The sequence below is a fragment of the Halyomorpha halys genome, unplaced genomic scaffold (assembly GCF_000696795.3).
Source record: "Halyomorpha halys isolate HHAL.00 unplaced genomic scaffold, Hhal_1.1 Scaffold420.1, whole genome shotgun sequence".
In the NCBI taxonomy this organism is placed as follows: domain Eukaryota; kingdom Metazoa; phylum Arthropoda; class Insecta; order Hemiptera; family Pentatomidae; genus Halyomorpha; species Halyomorpha halys.
The window spans coordinates 752,039-775,278 of NW_027107456.1; the positions used below are offsets into that span (position 1 = coordinate 752,039).

Consider the following 23,240-nt stretch of genomic DNA (forward strand, 5'->3'; position numbering starts at 1 on the left):
ATGTTGTATGATTATTTAATTATATTTTAAAACATTTAAATACAAGCTTAAGCCTTAAAAAAGAGTTAATGTTATTTTTTTTTTTATGTAGCCCGGGAGGGTCAACTATTATTTCTTAGCGTACCCATACAATAAAGCTTAATCTTGAGGTGCTGGCTAAAATAAATTTTGTAATAGGTCAGATAACCCATTCGTCTGATTTCGTCATGTTGTAAAAATCATTAATTAGCAGAGATCTGATTTTCATCTTTTGTTCCCTAGCTTAATAGTTTAGTCTCTAATAATGAGTCACTTATTGGCTGCAGTAGTGTACGTATAGCCAGACATGACCGAAAGTTCGAATAGGGGGCCAAAAAAAAAAACAATAAACCCCGTTTAATTCAACGTATGATGGGCGGGTTATACGCATCTTTAACTAGTCAAAATATAATTTATATCACATAAACAACTAAATTTGTAGTGACGATATTTAAAGAATAATATACTTACAGACTCGTCCTCAGGAATCTCTACTTTGACGTCTAGTAATTCGTTATCGGAATCTTTTTCATGGAGCCTGGCCATCTTCGAAGGCTGTTCCGAGCCATTTTGGTCGGCCATCCTGAAACAATGTCACAAATTAATATTTTGTCGTTATTTTATTATTATTAAATTTATATAGACATGATATATTATACATAATTGTAAAAAATTGAAAACCTGGTTTGTAGATTCAATATAGATATAATCACTTAACGAACATTAAATTAAGATTAGTACAATATCGCTAATTGGTCTAGCTAGAGCCAAATCGATAATTGAATCGTGTAAATACACGTTCCTATTTCCAACATAATAACCTTCTTTGTTAATTAAGGCTAATATCCCATTCTTAAGGCTTCAAGGTTGTATTTAATATGACACATTAAAAAGTATATAATATGATTAATCAGAATAAATTGCAGTTATAAAGAGTTATATTTATAGTTATTGTATTGCACACAAACAATCAGTATAAACGTAATAACAAACGTTTTTACGATTATTAATCAAGTAATCACAAGTTTCATCTATTTCAACCAATCACGTATAATAATCGTTAGCGAACAGATAGATTGATTTCGAAAGGCAAACTTCTTTCAGTAAAATCCACCAAAAGTAATCAAGACGCTTCTAATTTACTTCAAAGGTGCTGATGCTTCGGTAGTTTGTAAGTCTTGGCTTTGGCTAGTCAGGAAGTTTCTCTCCGACAGAACTTACCACTCAAGAAACTGTCAAAGTCACAACTGAAAGTCTTCTTGAGTTAATCTTATAGTCAAAGAACTACATTTCCTAAAGGTTAACCTTGAAACATAGTTTCTATTTCTTCAAAAACATAAAAATCTAGACATGATTAATCTATTCAATTAACTAAAAACTGATTCAGCATCCCTTCTGTGATATCTGCAGTTTATTCTATGTTTTTATTATAATAAAAAAAATGTAAACTATAGTGAAATAAATAATCAATAATTTAGACAACCAAACACTGATTCAATATTCCTTCCGTTACATCTACAGGTTTATTCCAAATTTTTGTTAAAATCGCATAAAAATAAAACAAAATAGGTATAATTGTGAAGTTAATGATATATAATATAATTTATTTGACCAAAAACTGATTCAACAACCCCTTAGGTCACACCTGTAGATTTATTTAATATTTTCCTTAAAATCATAAACAAAAATCTAAAATCAAGAATAGAGACGATGGAAAAATAAATAATGTAAAACACAATTTAGATAACTAAAAACTGATTTAATATTTCTTCCGTTACACCTGCAGGTTTATACCAAATTTTTGTTACAATAACAAAAAAAAAAATAAGATACAAAATAATATTGAAATAAAAAATATATAACACAATTTATATAACCAAAACCTGACTCAACATCCCTTTCGGTCACACCTGTAGATTTATTTCATATTGTTCTTGAAATCATAAAAAAACGTCTAAAATAAAAAATAGAGAGACGATTGTGAAACAAATACGTAATTTAGCTTAAAAAAAAATTAATTCACCATATCCTTCTGTGACACCTATAGATTCGTCCAATATTTTTATTTAAATCATAATAAAAAAATAAATAAACTACAAAATAAAGACGACAGTGAATGAAATAAATAATGTAAGACATAATTTAGATAACTAAAAGCCCATTCAACACGCCTTCCGTTAAACCTGTATGCTTATTCCATCTATATTGAAATCACAAAAAAAAAAAAAAAAATACAAAATAGGGACGATAGTGAAATAAATAATATATAACATAATTTAGATAACCCAAAACTGATTTACCACTCCATTCAGTGACACCTGCAGGTTTATTCCATAAATAATGTATAACATATTTGTATATAAATATTAATAAAAATATACCCTAAATAACATGATATTTTTTTCCTAATTGAGTCTAAGTTTTAATTTTTTAAAAAATCGTTCAACCTTCAACCTAATTTTCGAATGAAAGATCTAAACTTGATAACTAAGGGCAGTATGGCAAATTAGAAAATATTTAGTTTTATTGGTGCTAGTCATATTAGAATTAATTTTGTTCAATAGAAATACCAATATTTTGTACTATATTCCGCTTTGGATAAAATAACCTAAATGTTTTTGATATAAAGAAGTTTATTCCAGTATTACGGTGAAAAGGAAGACAAGAGGAGTAAATTGTATTTTTAAAATCCTTCTGTTTTTTCCTTATTAAAAATGAAAATTAATTTTTTAATTTCTTTATTAATATAACTGTTGTTTGTTTGAAATGTTTTCTGTTCAATTTAATTGGTTACTTTGAGAGACATAAAAATTGTAAACACACATATACATATATATCAAAACTCTTAGATGCGTACAATTCTATCGTGGCTAGTTTGGGTAAAGCATATTCTGTTCCGCGCCCAATTCTAAGTTATGCCAATAGAAAAGTTATGATAGTATTATTAATAATGCCTAAAATTGACTTAAATTAAAATAATGGAGAAATGGAGGAAGAAAGAGAAGTTATTTATGCAGACGCGTTATGGAAGACAAATGTATAGAACAGAAATATTAAAATAAAAAATGATGAATAAAATTTTGTGGATAAATACTGAATTCAGTAATAAAACTTATTCGTTATTCACAGTTCATAGTTCGGAATAACATTTCTCATTGCTTTACTATCGAGAATTATTAAGCTGAAACTTATGCATGAATATTACTAAAGTCCTTCGACTACTAAGTACGGTAATATCACATACAAAATAATACAGTAAACGTCTGATACAAACAATGTACGATTTATGGATTAATAAAAAATATCTTGGTTACTGTCTGGTACAACTTTAGTAAATGAGGTTCCAAAGAGTTAAAGTGATCTTTGATTCTTTGGGATTAGCTTTTGACTCCTACTTCTCCATGTCATAGAGAGTTAGTGAATCAATAGCAGACCGCTTTCATACTCTTTGGGCTCTAAGTTCCTCTTCAGTCCCAACTTCGTAGTTTTCAACTTAATTATCAGAGTGCCTACCATGGCATTTTGCTAGCATAAGATGGATTCCAATCGAATCTTGTTCACAAATTAGTCAACTTACAGCTCTATAATGAAATTTTAAAACCACTGCAAATCATTCGAAAACTGTCATAGCCATTATTGACACGTCAAAAATATCTTCTTTACGATAATTGATTTTCTAGTTCTGTTAAATACAGTTATCAAATTCAATAATATTAAGTAACACTAACAGACAAATATTTTTCACCAATGACAAATACTTTGGTCTCAAGTTGTAAAAGAAAAACACTAAAGAACAGCCATTAAAAAATCGTTTAACCGGAATTGCGTAAATTCTAATTTAAAGACAGAAAGAGAGGGGGAAGTACTTCGCTCTATCCACAAAGCCTTCCTGTTTAAATCGATAATTGCAAGTTAATTGTAGAACGTACCAAAGCAGCTTTGCGGCTAAGCAGGGAAAAAACTCAATTAACTCTGGAATGAAACATGAAAAGGCATGCTTAGTTAGAATTGGACCAACGTCAGACAATGCAATTGAAATCTGCAATTTAGTTTTTTTAACTATAGTTAGTAGCTTTATTAATAATGAAAGTATTATGAAAAGTATTAGTCAGACTATTGAATTGTTTACCTACAATTTAATTTAAACCATTTCTATTAAACTTGAATACATAAATAAATTTAAAAATAAAATGCAAAAGGTGGAGTATCACCATTTTTTTTTTGTTATACATTAAACGTATAAAAAAATTCTAACAAACCCATCTTATGGAGAGCTTTTGAGAGTGAAAAATACTCAAAATTTTAGTTCACTTTTGTTTTTCCTATTACTCCTAAAAAGTATTGTGATATGATCAAAGTGATTTATGTAGTAAAGCGATGGCAGTGCGCATTGGGGCGTGGGCCCTCTTGCAGTTCAGTTATCAATAGCAATAGTAATTAATGTTATAGTAACATATAACTCAGTGATATATTTTATAATATAATTAATAATAAAACATGAAAGTCTGCGTGGAATGAGCATAACTTGACCAATTTGACCAAATGGTAAGATCTTAAACTAGGTCTGTAGTTTATGAGTGCAATATACACACTAATTTGTCAGACACCATCTTTGTCCTTTACCCTACCAGCGTTTCTTATAGTAGAATTCTAGTACAAGAGCCGGGAAGAAAAAAAGTAAAAAGCCAGTTATCTCACCCCAATTTTTGATTACTTTAATAAAAACTATGTAAAATTACTAGTCAAAACTGATGAGTCTGCCAAGTATACGTAGGGGGAATATGGCGGCTGTTTCAAAACCTTAAAAGAAAACATTAATTTTTCATTCGGAGCTCTATATCTTAAAAACTACCAGCAACACTAGAAAATTTAAAAGAATGTTATTTAAAGAGGAGTAAATTTGCTGAAATATGAGCCATAATAGAGCTATTTACGTCCAATAATTCTCGAGATATAGCCTTTTAAAAAGCAAAATTTCATAAAATCTACTGAAATATTAGTAGTTCGTGAACCTATTTTGAGAAATCTCTCAATAACCTTTCGATGTACAAATGTATATTAGCATTCAACTATTATTATTACTATTATTTGGGCAACAGACCATGGAGGTCTAAATCCTCGCGTTTCTTGACGTGGTATTTTCGTCAAAATATGACAACTATAGATTTATTTTACCAAATTTCATGAAAATAAACGTAATAAACTACTTTATAGCTCATTTAACTAGCTATAATTTGAGTGCCAGTAGACATCTGTACGTCAAATGGTTTTTGAGATATAGATTTTTCAAAATTAATTCACTAACTACTGATCTTTCAATACATTCTGTAAAACATTTTTATGAAATGTTGCTTTTTAGAAAGCTATATCTCGAGAACTATTTAATGTAAATTACTCTATTTCAACATAATAACTATATAAATAACTATATTTCTCTAGCTCATATTTTAGCAAATTTACAGCCGCCATTTTTTATTCCCCCTACGTATACTTGGCAGACTCGTCAATTTTGACTAGTAATTATACATAGTTTTCATTAAAGTATTCAAAAATTGGGGTGAGATAACTGATTTTTTTCTCCTCTTGGGCTCTTGTACTATTCCCAATGCTTCTCCAGCCCAATCACCAGTCATGTTAAAAACAGCAGTGAGTCCAGTCCACTTCTAACTTGGAAGTTAAAGAAAAGGTGGACCACCGCTGGAAGATGATTAAGAGTGCTAAGAAGAATAAAAAAATAATATTTATGGATATTGTTTAATTACAACAATGTGCTGATGCCCAGTCAAGCGTCATATCCCACTACCAAAAACATTTATGCCGAAAATGTTAACAAAATAAAAAAGCGTGAGAGGGGGAAAAATATATAAAACTATAACGTATAACTTTAAATATTAAAAAATAAAACAAAAAATAAACATTTATTTGTAACCAAAATTTTATATATTTTTTTTATTTGTTAAAGAACATAACTTCTTGTACAAATTATTCAAAATATGTCTTCATGTAAGTCGTTCCCCGCAATACATAATAAAGCTTGCATTTTAAACTCTTATTATTATTTTAATTCATCCGACTGGCTACATAATTAAAACTTTTTTTTATACTTCTTTGTATTTTGTTTTCAAGAATTTACTCGAAAATCTCTCAGTCCCGTATTACATTTCTTCTTGATAATCGGTCATTCGGTACGCTAAAAAATCGTTACTTACCTACAAGCGGACAGACTAAAGACGTTAAATATTTATTTTTCTATAATTCAAATGGTTCCATTTATTTTTTTTGTTTTTTCTAGGTTGATAACAAAAGTAATTAACTGTCCATTGAAAATAATGTACAGAATGAAACAACAAAAATTGTGCATACAAACGTTTGTCTTTTTGGGGTCCTAATTCTTGAATAAGGTTATGTATAGAATGGAGTTGTTGAATGGCAATATTCAAGATAACATTTCGTATTTAAGTGGTACAACAAGACACATGCAATAGTAATAAATGCTGAATGTCAAATCAAGTTCAAATTAATACGGAATATTCTGTATTTCAACCAGTTTACAGCACACAAGGAATGTTTACATCCCAATTTAATATGTTTGCTGATTGTCGCCCTTGCAACGTTTAATCAACACTTGGCAAATAATATGTTTCTATAGGAACATGTTATAACTTTTGTTTATACTAACAATCCAGAACTGAGACCCGTCTAGATGACAGTTACTCTAGCTGGCAAAACAGAGACCTTTTGGATGGATACTTCAACGGGCTATATAGGATTTCATTAGTGCATTCATTTGGTGAAGTGGTTTTTCACTTTGAAGTTTTGAAACTGCTTCATATTGCTCACTGCTCTGTCTCGATATAAAGGCTCATTTTATTTTCAATTTTAGTTTTCAAATATTAATAATATAACCCTAGGAGGACGTTTAATACTTCTATAATGTTTATAAAAGGGATATAATAGGGACAAAAATTACTCGACTTTTATATGTTTATGACATCTTTATAAACCTCAGTCACTAACAGGAATGTAGATAAATTCCTTTAAATTATCTTTTCTTCTTGAACTGTACGATTTGATGAAGACTGTGATATCTTAAAAAAATATATTTTTTTTTGTATTTATACCCATCCTTATTTGTAATGTTCTACGAAGTCCCAAAAAACCATGGCGATTTATCTAGATTTAATTCAGTCGATAAAGCAAAAGTTAAGGAAATCAAAAGAACCAGCCCGTTGAGGTGACTGAACAATTTTTAAAAAAATTATATCTTTATTACAGAAAATATCTTAGTTCTTAGCTTTAATTATTGCATATGTTAATTGTTAAAATTTAAAAAAAAAATCAAATATAAATTTGATGAACGTTTATTCACCAGCTAACGATTATTTTAGGATGTACTTGAAATTTAGCGAGCATTTATCCTATTTTAGCTTCTTAGCTAAAACTATACAGTGATGTTATATTTAAAAAATAAATAAACAAGTATCACCAATTTAAAATTAGTGTTATTTCTACTTTCCTACACATTATTATCAATTTCCCTCTAGTGTTACACCCAAATCGCATTATATCATGCAAAAAGACCATGAAAACTCAAAATATCATAATCTAAAAAAAAAAAAAATAATACTTTTTCTAATTTTTCCACTAGAATTTCTCATATGATTAGTAAAAGTGTAATAACCAAGAATATTGAAAAAGATTTAATATTGAGTTATTTTATATTGTATAAACATAAACAAGTAATTGTTAATTTTTTACACCCGATATCATATTAATTGTACATAGTATTTTTAAAAAACTCAGTATAATGAAAGTTTAATTTTCTGAAGGTTTTTTTTTTCCTCTTCTCAATAGTTAGGATTAGCCTTTATGTGACTTCACTCATTTGCCGACGATATAATATTTCTGAACGAATTTTGAAAAAATAATAAGTGATAGTTATATGTGAGGATAACATGGTATGTGTTATATATGTGCGGTAAATAAGTAAAAACTCATTTAATAGTCCTAACGTTTCGGCCAGAATTTCAAACCTTCATCAGTGCTTAGAACAAAAAAATAAGATAGCAATCATAATGTACAAAAGAAATGGCAGAATAATTAGAAATACAACATAAATAGTGTTGAAAGGAAGTGTATCATAGAAATAGAAGAATTATACTATAGGTTTTATCTTCTTATAATTCTTATACTATACATTTTCTTTCAACACTATATATCTATTATATTGTCTTTTATTTTATAATTATTTTGTAATTCCTTTTATTCATTATGGTTTTTATCTTGTTTTTTTTTCTTAGCTCAGATGAAGGCATGAAATTCTGGCCTAAACGAAATTGACACTAATCAATAAGTTTTTACTTAATTATGTTATTCCCTACACACACCCCCAACCATCTTTTCAACTTTGGAAAACATTTCGGGGAGACTGAAATGCATTTTCAGTAACATAGTAGAATCGCGAATTACATATGGAGTCAATAGAGGATTACATCAAAAAATTCCACTCCCAGTTGCCGAAAGTTAAAGGAGCAGTGACCTATAACCTGGGAAACCTAACCTCAACCCGAAGACTTAAGTCCAGACTGCTGCCGGACATTCTGTTATAAATTTTAATAAATATAAAATTAATTCATTGTCACACTACCTTTATTTTACTTTTTATTATTACTCATTTTATTTATTCGTTATTATTTTTGTTTTTCTATTTTCTTCTCTCGTCCCTTTTTCAAATTAACTTGTTTCTTTTCACTATTAGAGGGCAATTGTTTGTTTTATTTAAGTGTACCAATATCATTATTTCTTGTTATTAATTTTACTTTCCTCTTTTATTAAGAAGCATTATTCTTATCTATTTATTTTATTTTATTTTTCTCTTCTTTTAATAATAACATTATTTATAGTTAGGGGTGTCTTTTGTATGAGACTATACCCCTCATAATCAACTGTTAAAAAAAATACATATATAATATAACGCTTATATCAACCATGTAAGGCCCACCAGGTCGATCTGGTATAAAATAAAATATATAATAATACTAACATAGTAGGAGATTCTAAAAGTATACACTACCGAATATAACATATTTATTATATTTACTATAAAAATATTTAGTTTCAGTGAATTATCAAAACGAAAAGCTAACAATATAAAAACTATTGTTAAATAGAATTTTTCAATAAAAAAAACAACAAAACCTGAATACTTTGAGAAATGTTCCCTTGAGGCCCAGCTGGCTGAGTCCTATTTTTCACCCGGTATGGTCTGTTACCTTGCCTTTATCTATATAATTTTTTTGCACATTTAATTGAGATAAGCCAAATTTGGCCTTGAATTCCCTTAAATTTTCGCCAATCAATCAATATCTGCTTACTGATAATATAATAAATGTTATATTAACAAATAAAAAAAAGTCACCGTCAAAACGAATGTTCCGAATTACATTTATTCTGTTCTATGAGCCAGAGCCAGGTAAAAAATAATACAGCTATTTTATATTTGTCAGAAATAAAAAACGTAGGCCTAAGTTTTATAAAAACGAAACTTACTACTATATTATATAAAAAAGAAATTATTTTTTAATAAATAATATACAACAAAATTTTTCTTTATTACATTATCATTAAATTCTTTATAACACTACTAGAGATTAGAACTTCTTTTTATTTATGTCACGCCTCTTTCTTTCTTTTCCGCGAAAGTTTAAATAACCTACAACACTACCAAATCAGATAATCTTTATTGCCCTACAGTGGATTTTAAACATTTCTTGATTTAACTGAACATAGTCAACAAGAATACTATTTGCAATACCAAAATGAACAGGTTTCAAATTATACTGATGAAATAGTTTCCAATAATCATCTGACTAAGAAATAAAACAGAAATTTGTAGCAGAACCTGCGGGATGTCGCTCCACCTCGTTTCCCTGATGGCAGAACTGAACTTCCTCACCAAAACAAAGAAAGCGAAATGAATCATGGCCTTGTAATGAAGGAACGGAGGATTCGTCATCTATTAATGTGATTCACAGAAAGATAATATTGGATAATCGGATGTGTTTAACAGTCTATATGTGTGTTATCCCCAAACCCCATATAACCGGTGGCTGGAGGTATTACAGATAATTTTAATTTAGTTGCCATATCTTCCTCCTATTTTCAGTATCCTCCAAACATTATAATTTTTATTGGAGAATAATAATACAAATTCCTATAATCAAGGACAATATGTATTCGAGTTTTAAGTATTCATTCATACAAAATTTTAAATCTAAAATGAAGAAAAAAAAATAATAACAATATACCAAAAAAAAAAATTACAGAACGATTTATATTCAGATGAAGAAAATTAATTCATAGTAAAAAAAGACGAAATACATTTGACAAACTCTCATCTACATAGAATATTTACATTCAGTCTAGTGAGCTCTGAGTCACACTTTTCCCCCCTCATATAGAAGGAAAATAAGGACTCCCAGAGATCCCACCGCTTCTCTCTCAGCCACATAACTGGTATTTAAGAGCCATGTATATTGGTATATAAAAGTCAGTGGGGACTAGTAATTATAAAAAGTAACAAATTCAATTTTACATATTATCAATATTAAACCCTCTGTGAAACTAAACACTATTTTTTTAAAAAGAAACATTCTGTCAGCTCATTGTTAAAAGAAAGAAGTATATTTTTAAAGGATACTAATTCTATTTCTACAGCATGCATTATAAGCTTAATATTTTTAAACACACCTTAATTATTACCATTTTTCTTCAGCTTTCTGCGATAAATTCGAGGGTATCACTCGTGTTTCAATTAGGAGAATTTGACAAGTATTTTTAAGAAATATAAATATTACTTTACCACACAAAAAAAAAAGTTTTTACCCATTCCTCAAATCCATACGTCTTTCTATTTTGTTAGTAGCACCAATTCTCGGAGCTTTCAAAAACAGGAGCCGGCCCATTGTCAGTTAACCAATAGTGAATTAAAGCTTTTTCTAGCATGAAGTTTATTAAATTCTTTATTTTCTGAACATCGCTCCTTCTGAAAATTATTCTTTTTCTGTATATCACTATTAAGTAATTACGATTACCTATATTACAAGGTTGGTGATTTGGCATTCAAAAATAAAATCTGCGTAACTAAATAAAAGTGTATCGTGGAAAATAGTTTTTCGTACGAGTAAGCGTAATTAGTCAATGAAAATTTAATAAATTTAATGTCTACACTTATTGTCAGATTTACATAATCCGAATTTTCCGGTGCTTTATTGATCTTATATAAAGTCGGGGTTGGGGGTCTCATTTTCTGATGCCCCCCTTGCCGCGGACACTAGAAGACCCCGAAGACGCCGCAACTGCAATGCCCCCCTAACAATGCACCATGCAAGCTAGGACCTGTCCTGCCCCTACCATCATGCCAGAGTCCAGGACATGTTGGCCAGCCTCTGAGGAATAAACACGTCTTACGACACCACTAAGTGATTTCATGGTTTTCACCATTTCGCCAACTGCCGAACCTGCACCGAGAAGCTAGAAGACGTCACTCCGGCGGTGAAGACGTCACCAGATATGACATCATTCTATTAGCCATGAGACCAACCAAATATGTTCTGGTATCCTATTATTACAAATAAATATTTAAACTAACATTACTAACACAATCTGCCCCTCCAAGGAATTAATATTTGAACTAAGGGAAAATATATCCATGTTTTTTGACAAGCAGATATCACATTTTAAACCGCCTTTGTTCCAAACTTATTATATACAATTTAAAAATACATTTTCCGACTTCGAGCTATACCGTCTTCGAAACTGAAATAAAATACATCTGTGCATAAATAAAATACATACATCATACGTAAGCGAAATAGTGGTTAGAATTTACTACAAATTAATATCGTGCCAGAACTGCTCTAATCTTCACACTCCTCTGATTTAAGCTAAAATTGTGGAACATTACGAATATAGTTATAGAAATTTATTTGTGTCAAAGAAATTTAATTTATCGGAGATCTTAGTGTTAAATTATTAAGTTATCATGTCGAAACCAGACTTCCCTCTGAAAGCAATTCATTTACCGCAGAGTTGACAGCAATTGGCTTAGTTGGTTACATGGGGCCTATTATAGAGCAATCAAAAATAACATCCTACTACTTATGGACTATGAGTCCATTGTCATTGACTCAATCATTGTCATGTTTCAACTAATTTTGAAGTTAAATTTGACTCGAAATATTAAGTGACACGGAGAGATTTCGGGAAATTGTGAAGCTGACCAAGTGACAAAAGCAGCATCATTGATCCCACTATCGGACTGCTTAGATTTCCCCCACAACGACCTTTCTGCTCTGATGAGAACACAAATATTATGGCAAATGGCAGACAAATTGGACCAATAGAAACAAACTAAGAGAGATTAAATATACAGTACTTACACGGAAGTCATCGATCCAAAACAGACGGTAAGAAGTAGTACTAGCTATATTAACTTAGGACGCACTCGACTGAGCTAGGAATATCTGCTACTATCAGGATCACCTAGACTAACATGTTAACAGTGTAATGTTAACGTACCAATTACTGTTAAACACATAATTACAGACTGCAAGCAATTGACACCGGACTCCCATACCAATTGGTAACTTTACTAAACGTTACCAGCTTAATAGCCCTCACATTCCTAAAACATTTTATTATTTAAATAAAAGAAATATGCACGAATATATTTAACATTTTTTTGTAATTTACTTCTTCATTACATCAATTATTCTAATAATAATATTTCAGTTTCTGTTAGAAAATAATGATATAAGGAATGTTTCCAAGATTGAAGGTCAGTCATTATGCCTTGGCAAGCATCAACATAGCTGCAGATTGCCTTATATAATATTAAAAAATAAATAAAAATTGCATTTGCACATAAGTAAGGGAATGAAATGGACGGTACGTGATTAATTCTTAAATAGGAAAATACATGTATAAATGCATGAGTAAGCAAAAGTATTAAACGTAAATCATGAAATCAATATAGGACAACTGTGTACGAATCCACACAATTTGAAAATAATATTGAATTCTATTAATTAATTCATTATCAAAATCGAATTAATGGTTTAATTTATCTCCAAACTCAAATTAGATTATAGAAGGACAGACACGGAACCAAAAAGGTTCTTGATAGTTGAAACGTACAATGTGAGCGAATATTTCCGATCATAATATTTTTCATTTCCAGTACAAATAGAAATCTTTCCTACCTTCGGTTGCGAAGAAGCAAAAACAAGATTTATTGATGTGTACAATATTAATACTCGATATGTGAAGTGACTAGACATGATAAGGAAATCAGTACACATCTTTGATTCCTTGTAAGGATTCAAAAACTTTGATTAAAAGCACTCAAACTCAAGCATAGATAACAATCTGCCAAGTTCATCTTGGCAAACAAGTAAACGTACTCAACCTAAGTACTGCACATAAACACATTTTCAAAACAAACCACTTACACCCTAAGAAACTTATTACTTTCAAAGCAACTTCTGACTATAAGAGAAGGTTTAAGATGAGTTGCATAGGTATGTTGTTCAATTAGTCAACAATGCAATAAAATGCTATAATAATCAACACTTGGTAATTATCTAATATTGTGAGAGCATTGAAAATAAATCGTATAGTGTCAGAATACTATTCTGGATTTAAAGACTAAACCATTATACACCCCTATACTCGTTGCAAAAGTTATGCAATTGACCTGTGGCACTAACATTTTCGGTCCCGACCGATATAGTATAAAGTTACAAAACAAAGCATCCCGAGTATTTCTCTTCAAATGTAATGTTAAGTAATGTGTTATTATTATAAGAGAATTTTTTATAATTATATATTGATTAATTCAAAAGTCAATAAGTCTGCATCAACTATCGATTTTGGTAGTTTCTCCTCTCCATAATCCCAAGGAACCGTAAGATCTTATTACCATTTCTATTCCTGAGCATTCTATTCTAGTCACCCATGATTATTATTGTCTTGTTTTTATTTCTTATTTTACATATTGTCTTCCCATGGTCTTTATAGAATTGGTCTTTGTCATTCATTGAAGAATCATCAGATGGAGTATATATCTAAATATCGAAGTCCTCCAATAGTGAGTTTTAAGTCTTCTAATATGATTGTGGGGCTCACTTCTTCCAAAGTTACCACCCTTGCAAATATTTCGTTCTTCTGATCTATACTCATTTTTTTTATTTAATATTTATTTATTGGTATTTACAACTGTACATTATAATACTTTTAGTAAATCTGATCTAAGTTAAATTGGAATGTTACAGGCGTGTAGAGAAACTACCCATTAGTAGCACTCTAATGACATTTTAAATTAGCTGGTCTCGTGGCCATCTTCTTTTCAGGCGCCTCGGAGGATTGTCAGGAATGGAAAAGGATGCAAGATTAGAAACTATGGAGTTTGAGTGGTTAGAGGCTGATCTATACTTAAACCCAGAATTTGCTTCTTTTACTATAAATGATATTCATGTCCTCTTCCTTGCAGTATCGTTTCGTCAATCCGCTACCAAAAATTTCTGAGACTTAAGTTTTTTCTTTGAATTGGACAAATACACCAAATATCCCAGCAATAGAGGTCCTATTTCCTCAGAACAACGTATCCCCTTAAGAGAGAGTGTGGATGCCACAAGAGTAATGTCTTAAATATAAAATAAATGAAAATACAATAGAATAAAATAAATTAGATAATATAGTTTGCTAATAACAATCTAATATAACAAAATCAATATTTGTTTTTCCGTACTTTATGCACTACCATACCGTTTTTCTGGTGCTTTCCAATAAATTTTCAGGATTTTCCCGGAAAGATAATAATAATAATAGGCTGATCCAATTTTTTGGTTGAAAAAAAAATATTGACAAAATTATGCATTTTTTGGTGAGTAGCTCAAAAATTATAAATTTTTTTATGGTTATTATGTGTCAATCGATTTTTCTCTTTCTGAAGAATTAGAAAAAAATATTACTGGTTCTATAAAATAATTTTTTATTCACTAAAAATTGAAAAAACATAATAAGGATTTGAGTAAAGTGGATCAAAAAATATTTATTAGAAAAAAGCAAATCATATTCGTTTTTTATTTTTTTTTTCACATAGTTTGATTATGTACATTTTCTTTATTCTTCTATTTGTATATATTTTAAGAGGGATTTTATTTATTTTTATGTACTTTTTTTTTTTTATTTCTTTCAATTATTTATTTTCATTCTAATTTAATTTGATAATTAATGAATGTGATCATTCATCACTATTATCTATTGTTCACAATAGTTTGGCAGATTGTGATATCTATCAATTAAATAAAATTAAAAAAAAAAGTTTCATCCGAAAGCCTCAAACACAATTTATCATAATTATTAATTAAAAATTAGAAATATTTCTCCTCGATTTATTTGGAGAATTTTGTTTTCATGTTACCATTCTTCATTTAATCTTTCATAACTCCTCTGCATTTTATCCAATTCATACTCTAGAACAACATTTGGAATACCGAATGTCTTTTAACTTAAATTAACAAAATTTAGATTTGATGCACATACAAGAGCGAAATATTAGTTTAAAAAAAAAAATTCAAACGTTTTATTTTTATCTCTGGTTTTAATTTGTTTAATTAGATTCAGTCTGTTCCCTTTTTATTAGTTTGTAGAGCCCTAAACCAATCCCAAGTTTGGTAAAGATCGGTTGAGTCGTGTAGAAGATATTTATATTATTATATTTTTCAAAAAAAAATCAAAGTTCCATTAATTATAAGGCAAAAATTATGGGTTAAAAAAATTATTTTCCTTTTTTTTTTTTTTTTTTTAAATTGGTACGTAAGGGTTTCTCGAGGTACTAAAAACGAATATCAACTTTGTTTCCCTGCTAAAAAATCTTTACTAAAATATCTACTACACTTTGATTAGTCGTCTGATTGTTTCAATACAGTACTAATATTGAAGCACCTGGGTTATTATATAAAAACTGTTCCTATTTTATGTAGCATAAATATATGAAAATATCATAAATAGTCAAATTGTCTAAACGAATAAGTAAAAATCGTCTAAATCGGACCAGTATTAACTAGTCAGCTGTTTCCATGTTTGTCACTATAGTTAACGTCTTATCACTCTATCTATATATTAATTGATATTTAATTTTCAATAGTGTTCAATTAATGAATATACAACCTCAGATATCAAATAAAAATTGGCTTATTATATCCCATCACAGACAAATATATATGCATCTACTTAATAAAAATTTGAAAATAAAGCATTTTTCACTCTATTACATTAATTTATTACATTAATTAATTTTAGGAAAAAAAAAGCTTTGATAAAGTGAAGATGTCTATTGTTAAAAAATTAAGATTGATATAGTTATAGCAGATGCAATTATAAATGTAATAGCTCTGACTATCGACAAGCTGCCTCCCCCCCCCCCCCAAGTCATATGAAAAACGAAATGAACAAGATTTATGATCGGAACCAGTTCTTAATCAGGGTTCGGTCCAACTTACAAAACAAACTCCCCCAAGATAAATTATTGCCTGATTTAACTCGAAACTTCCGTAATTGGGACAACTTCTACCATAGTCAAAAAAGTTTTCAAGGTTTTCACTGTGATCCAAGATGAAATTTGAAACTAAAGTTAGGTTCGTTACACTTGAATAGTTGCTGTATACGCCCAATTCTACATAATTTTTAAATTTACAATAATACCAATAGAAAAAAAACTGCAAATTATATATATTTACTCAATCAAGGGTGTCCAATTTAGAAGGCGGAGTGGACACTAGAGGTCTCCCAAACTCACAGTGCTGACTCTACTTATACAGGTAACTGATATTAATTATCTCCTACTGTCGGATCGAACCCAGGTCCTTGGATTTAGTAGTCCATTGCCTTACCGATGAACTACCCACTCCCCATATATACGTGAATTAAGTATCGGTGGAAGCAAAATGTTAAAAAACAGAAGAAGCAATAGGATCTCACACGCTTATACTGCTGCAAAATACTGCAATATAGCTGATCTCGCTTAGTCAGCTGACATTGAAGTAACCGTAACTCCCCGCCACCAGTTTACGAATAATACTCGTAAACTAATACTGTACAATATAACAATTCAAACAGCATACAAAAACTATTTACAATAAAAAAAATCCTATACAATTATCATTTTAAAAAAAACAACTCAAAATACATAATTTAAAAAAAAAATAAGAGAACTCTTCATACAGTAAATAAACAAGTAAAAATGAAAAGGACAATATTTACAAAATTCAAAAACAATAAATAGAAGTAATAACTAACTTTTCTGTAATCTAATCTAGTGGTGGCTAGCAATATGACAACACACCAGTTTTTATATTGTCAATGCAGGTTTTAACTCTTCAATATGAACAGTTCTCCTCTTTTTGGGTTCTCTGATACTTCCTACTGTAACAATATTGTGTTCCCTTATAATTATCTTTCTGAATGGACTCTCGTATCGCCTTAGGTATTACGACGTCAGGTTCTAGTCCCTGATCGACCTGATATAATCGAAGTTGGCCACTCAAAGTGCCATGAAGCGGCTATATGCTTCCTCTACTCTTCGGGTGCTCTCGTGTGTTGAGATTACACGATACGTCCAGATCCTTCATTTCTTTTCGAATCATGGTATTGTCGAATTCGCAGCCTGAATCTGATCAGATGGAACTCCGTTTTATTTAATTAAGGTGGTCCATTTAAATCCTCTCCATGTGCAAGTGTTGACCTGTAGATCGTTGAGTCGTGCATCTGCAGTATGTGTTTCCCTTTTGATGTCTGTCTTCTTCACCCCCCACCAATGGTACTTTCTCTTTAGCGCTTGCAGAGTCTCCGAGATTCCGGTGATTTGTTTTGCCCTCAATATATGCTACAGTCACTTCCATAAGGCGTTCAGCCTCCCGAAGGGTTTCTACCATCAGCTTGCATCGGGCGAATGTTCTGTCCATTCCTATGTGTTCATCACGCCGCTTGATCTTCTCTCAAACGGTTTCGTTCCCAACGTACAGGTAACACATTTCTCCAGGCTTCAAAGAATTATTCAATGTTCCACAGATCTGGTCGTTCTTCGCGCCTGGCTGAGACCAAATCGTCGTGATATTGCTCCTGCCATACTTATTACACTCAACTTTGACTAATCCAGTGGTTCTCGTCTTCCATGTAATTAGCCGCCTCTTCTTATTGATGATGTCCTCAAGTTTCTCCATATCTATTTCTCTGATTAACATTTGGTACATTAGTAGAATTAGTATTTTAGTGTTTTTGAGATAAAAATAACGAATATGGACTTTGTTTTTGCCTATAATCGAACAGCTAGATAAAATATAGAGAAATAGGGTTCCGGCAATGCGATCAGAAGAGAACGCGGTCTTTATCCTACTGGAACTCCTATCTATTTTTCCTTTTTTCTCCTATTATTATTTATCAAATTCTTCAATATTTTTATTAATCAATAGTTTCTTATTGCTAACAATGAAAACTGGTTGTTTGTTTCAAGAAAGCAAAATTAAAGGCACTATAATAGAACATTTTTTAAAAATTGTAATTAAAACACCGCTAGACTATTTGGATGACGATAACACCTATTTGTTAAGCCCACTAAATTGTACATTGATTTAGTGAACACAATCAAAATCGTTTAATTTTTTTTTTTTAGAAAATACTAAAAAAAAATGTATTATGGATTCTCTAATTTGGTACTTCCGGGTGGTTCATTTTAACGAACAAAAGTTGCTGTGACATCCCACACATCCACATCCCCTAAATACTTAATTTCAATTTTATATGACTTTTCTCACACAACGCACACACCAGTTAGCGCAACTTGGTTTTTTGGACTTGGTGGATCTCAAAACGTTTATTTCCGCGGTAAAGTTTTACTCTATCGCAGTACTTACACATAGTATATATTCCATATATCAGTAAGTGAAAATAAAATTGTTGTATATCCAATTTTAAGACGAACTTGTCAAGCTTAGTTGTTATTTCATTCTTTTAGAACCTTGTTTCTTTTTTAGTTCGTTTGAATTTATCCCCTGTACATATTTATCACACTTTTAATTTAATGAATCGAAAAATATTTATCATGGCATATATTGAACAGTTCTTTTCGTCTAATTAATCAAGAAGGTGCTCTGAGTGGAGGTCAAGATGAACACAAAAAAAATCCAATAAATAGTTTTAACAACACTATTCAGTACATTTTGGATAAAACTATTTTATTTATGTAACAATTACCCCTATATGTATAGTTTTTAAAAGTATGTTGAAAGGTTTTAACAATGTGTAATTACAATTCTCTCGGAATACGATTTATCCCCGGTCTATCTCTTCATCTCAGTTTAATCCATTTAGTCACAATAATATCACAGTTATCGTGAGGAGATTTCTTCACTGTCAACCTTAATATGTTGTTTACTGACACAGCTAATCTGTTCTCCCATTGCAATATTTTGTAAAAACATTGGAGAAACATAAAAAAAACTTTAAACTAGGATTAAAAAACACACCACAAACAGTAAAAATGTCAAAAATATAAATTGCAGTGTACTAACCACAGCATAACGTAAAACCCTAAATTTAATTTCGAAAACCACACAATAGTAGACATGACACAAAACACTAAAAGCAGAAGGATCCTTGAAGCAATTCATATTACTAAAAATATTAACAACACAGGAAAAACATTTAAACACACATTATGTGGACATGATAAATATGCTAGTGTTGATGAAATGTGGCTATAAAAATAAAAAATCAGTGAAAATATTTAGAAAAAAAGTTCTTTAATTGCACAAAACATAATTTTTAACTTACATAGCAAAACTTTATTAAATATCAGCATATCAATAAGGAGGTAAAAAACAGCGCAAAAGCATATTGATATGTCCAAAGAGGTAATGCCTAATACATTTAGTACAAGAGCCGAGAAGAAAAAAAAAAAAAAGTTATCTCTCCCAGATTTTTGATTACTTTAATGACAACTATGTATTATTGTCAAAACTGATGAGTCTGCCAAGTATTGGTAGGAAGAATAAAAAATGGCGCCTGTTTCATAACCTTAAAAAAATTTAATTTCTCATTCGGAGCTCTGTATCTTAACAAATACCAACAACACTAGAAAATCTTAAAGAAGAGTAAATTTGCTGATATAAGAATAAATATTAGCCCTAATAAAGCTATTTATTTCCAATAGTTTCGAGATATAGCATTTTAAAAAGCAACATTTCATTAAAATGAACTGAAACATCAGTAGTTAATGAATCTATTTTGAGAAATCAATATCTCAATAACCATTTGACGAACAAATGTCAATTAGCACTAAAATTAAAGCTATATAATTGTACTATAAAGTATTTACCATTGTAGGAATAGTAGTTTTCATGATACTTGGTAAAATAAATTATTTATAGTTACAACAGGTTTGATTTATAAAAAACTTTATTTCAAAAAACATTGGACGTACAGATGTCAATCAAATTAAAGCTAGTTAAATTTACTATAAAATATTTTATGACTTTCATCTTTGTAGGAGTAGTAGTTGTTATGATATTTGACAAAATAAACTCACAAAATGTTAATTTCTTGTTGTTCGTATAAAATGTTGGATTTAAAAAAAATATATCTCTAGACCTATAAGACGCATATACATCTGCCAACTCTCTAAAGAAAGGAAATTTAACTTCCTATAAAGTAGTTTATGGCACTTATATTCGTAGGAGTAGTAGTTTTTATGATATTCACATATGAATATAAATTTGACAAATAAAAATTTGTCTCAACAACTATGAATCAATTTATTTTAGCATATTTCATGAAAACTACTACTACGAATATAAACGTCATAAACTACTCTATAGCTCATTAAACTATTTAATTTGAGTGCTGATAGATATCTTTACATCAAATGGTTTTTGAGACGTAAATTTTTCAATATAAATTCACTAACTAACTTTTTATGGAATGTTTAAAAAGCTATATCTCGAGAACTATTGAACATAAATAGCTCTATTAGGGCTTACATTTTAGCACATTTACTTTACTTTAAATGACACTCTCTTAGAGTTTCTATTGTTGTTGGTTATAATGATATAGAACTCCGAATGAAACATTAATTATTTTTTACGTTTTGAAACCAGCCGCCATTTTTTATTTTTCCTACCTATACTTGGCAGACATATCAATTTTGACTAATAATTATACGTAGCGATAATAATTATACCAAGTAATCAAAACTTGGGGTAAAATAACTGCCTTTTTTTCTTCTCTTGGACTCTTGTACTAATTGGTTTGTACTACAGGGATGAGTGAATACACCAGTAGTGAAGGAATTTATTTAAATAATGTGATTTTAATTTTTTTAAATTATATGTATATAAAGATAATATTTTTTAATACAAATTTAAACAATTGACAAATATGCGATTAATATAGATTATAAGATTTTTTAATTATATTCGTATAATTTACAGAAATAAATCGTTGATAACATTAAATTGATTGTTACAATTTTAGGATACATGGTAAAAGAGTATGGAGTAAATACCGAAACGTTGTACAATATATAGAATAATAATTTGTTCTAACTAAAGTTTTTTCGCCTCAGCATATTAACAAATTAATATAAACAACTTTCTAGAAAAGAAAAAAAAAATTAAAACATTTCGATTTTCTTTTCTATTCAGTAAGAATAATTTAAGCTATTATCATTTTATATGGGTGTGAAGTTGACTAGAGGCCCACTAGCGAAATGAATAATAGTTTTATTTACAATCAGGTTTTACAAGTCACATTGTAATTAGAAATTAACTAGGAAGCATGGTAAGTAATATATGCAAAGTGCATCGAAGGCCTTTTTCTATCCACAAAAGAAACGTCAAGTATTAGGGGCCACTCTTAGCTCAATTATTCAATGATTAAGACACAGTCTTACCCAATTTAATGTCTACTGGCGGTGCCGGTTCGAATCCGGGTTAGGGCACTGACTTTTTTCGTTGAGTGGTGGTCTCACTATATGAAAAACTTTGACCCTCAACCATGGTTAGGCAGTATAGGACCGCAATGGGAGTCTTGGCCGAAAAAAAAAGTACTAGGGATCAGGGAGTACGAGATTGGAAGAGAGTTCTTTTAACTGATGACGTGGCAGTGGGCCTAAGATGATTGTGTTTTCATTTCAATGAATGTGTTCAATGCAGTATGACACTACACATTGCATTCCAAGAAAGCTACAGTATTTTATTTTCTATAGTTCAATATTATATGTTCAAGACTAATATTTCTCTTGGTGTCCACTCGAAATTAGTGACTATTAAAGCCTGCGATGACCGTAACTTTAAAACCAAATGGGATAGCTGAAATGTTCAAACTCTATCTCAATAACTAGACAAAAAATTTTACGAAAGTTACAACTGGCTCAAGTTCAGAGTCAAATAGTATAAAAGCTTTTGCCATTGACAGTCGTTGTACAGGTAATTTTCATTCCGATTTCAACAAAAAAGGATTATAAAAAAGGTTTTGAGACATGAAGAACCAGTACTGCACCAGAAACTCGAAGTTACCACAATTTTGAAGACGAAGATTTTTCGATTTAAACTTGTCTCAGACAGAGTCAACACCTCAAAAACTGAACAGTGTTTCAAGAAAGAAAGAGGTCCAGCTACTCTCAACAGAATGGGAACTTTATTGAAGCCGAAAGGATGGGTCATCAAAGATTTTTCAAGGCTGCCAAAATATTATTCTTAGTAAAAATGGCTCATATTCCTCTTAAAATAGCTCAAAATATAGCTGTACTTAGAAACAAGTGTAAATTAATTTCTTTCGAAGGATTCTAAAGTAAACATATTTAAAAAATATATGGTTAAAAATTTACGGGTCCACAGCCTTAATATGACAGATTTTTCAAAAAGATCGCGTTATATTTTCAGATTTATTACCAATAGCTCCTAAAGGAAATATCGTTAAACTATCGTAAAACTGCATAATAGTGCATTTGATGAGCTTCACTTTAAGCCCTCTTAGAGATCTGTATGTTCAATAATTTCTGAAATTAAGTTTTCCAAAACAAATATTTATAAAAAAAATTCATTTCGTGAATTTGTTTTGTCAAATATCATGAAAACTATTATTCTATAGAAAATAATCATTAT

General features: G+C 30.0%; 1 protein-coding gene across 2 annotated transcripts in view; it reads right to left on the bottom strand.

Annotated features, from left to right (window-relative positions):
- The window catches only part of LOC106682510 (protein Malvolio), a 113,857-nt gene that overhangs the window by 71,038 nt on the left and 19,579 nt on the right, over positions 1-23,240 (bottom strand). For both annotated transcript variants that reach the window (XM_024359076.2, XM_067045740.1), the window contains one exon: positions 490-601. In XM_024359076.2, the coding sequence (XP_024214844.1) occupies positions 490-600 (111 nt within the window). In that variant the 5' untranslated portion in view covers position 601. Of the gene's footprint in view, positions 1-489; positions 602-23,240 lie in introns of those variants that run through there.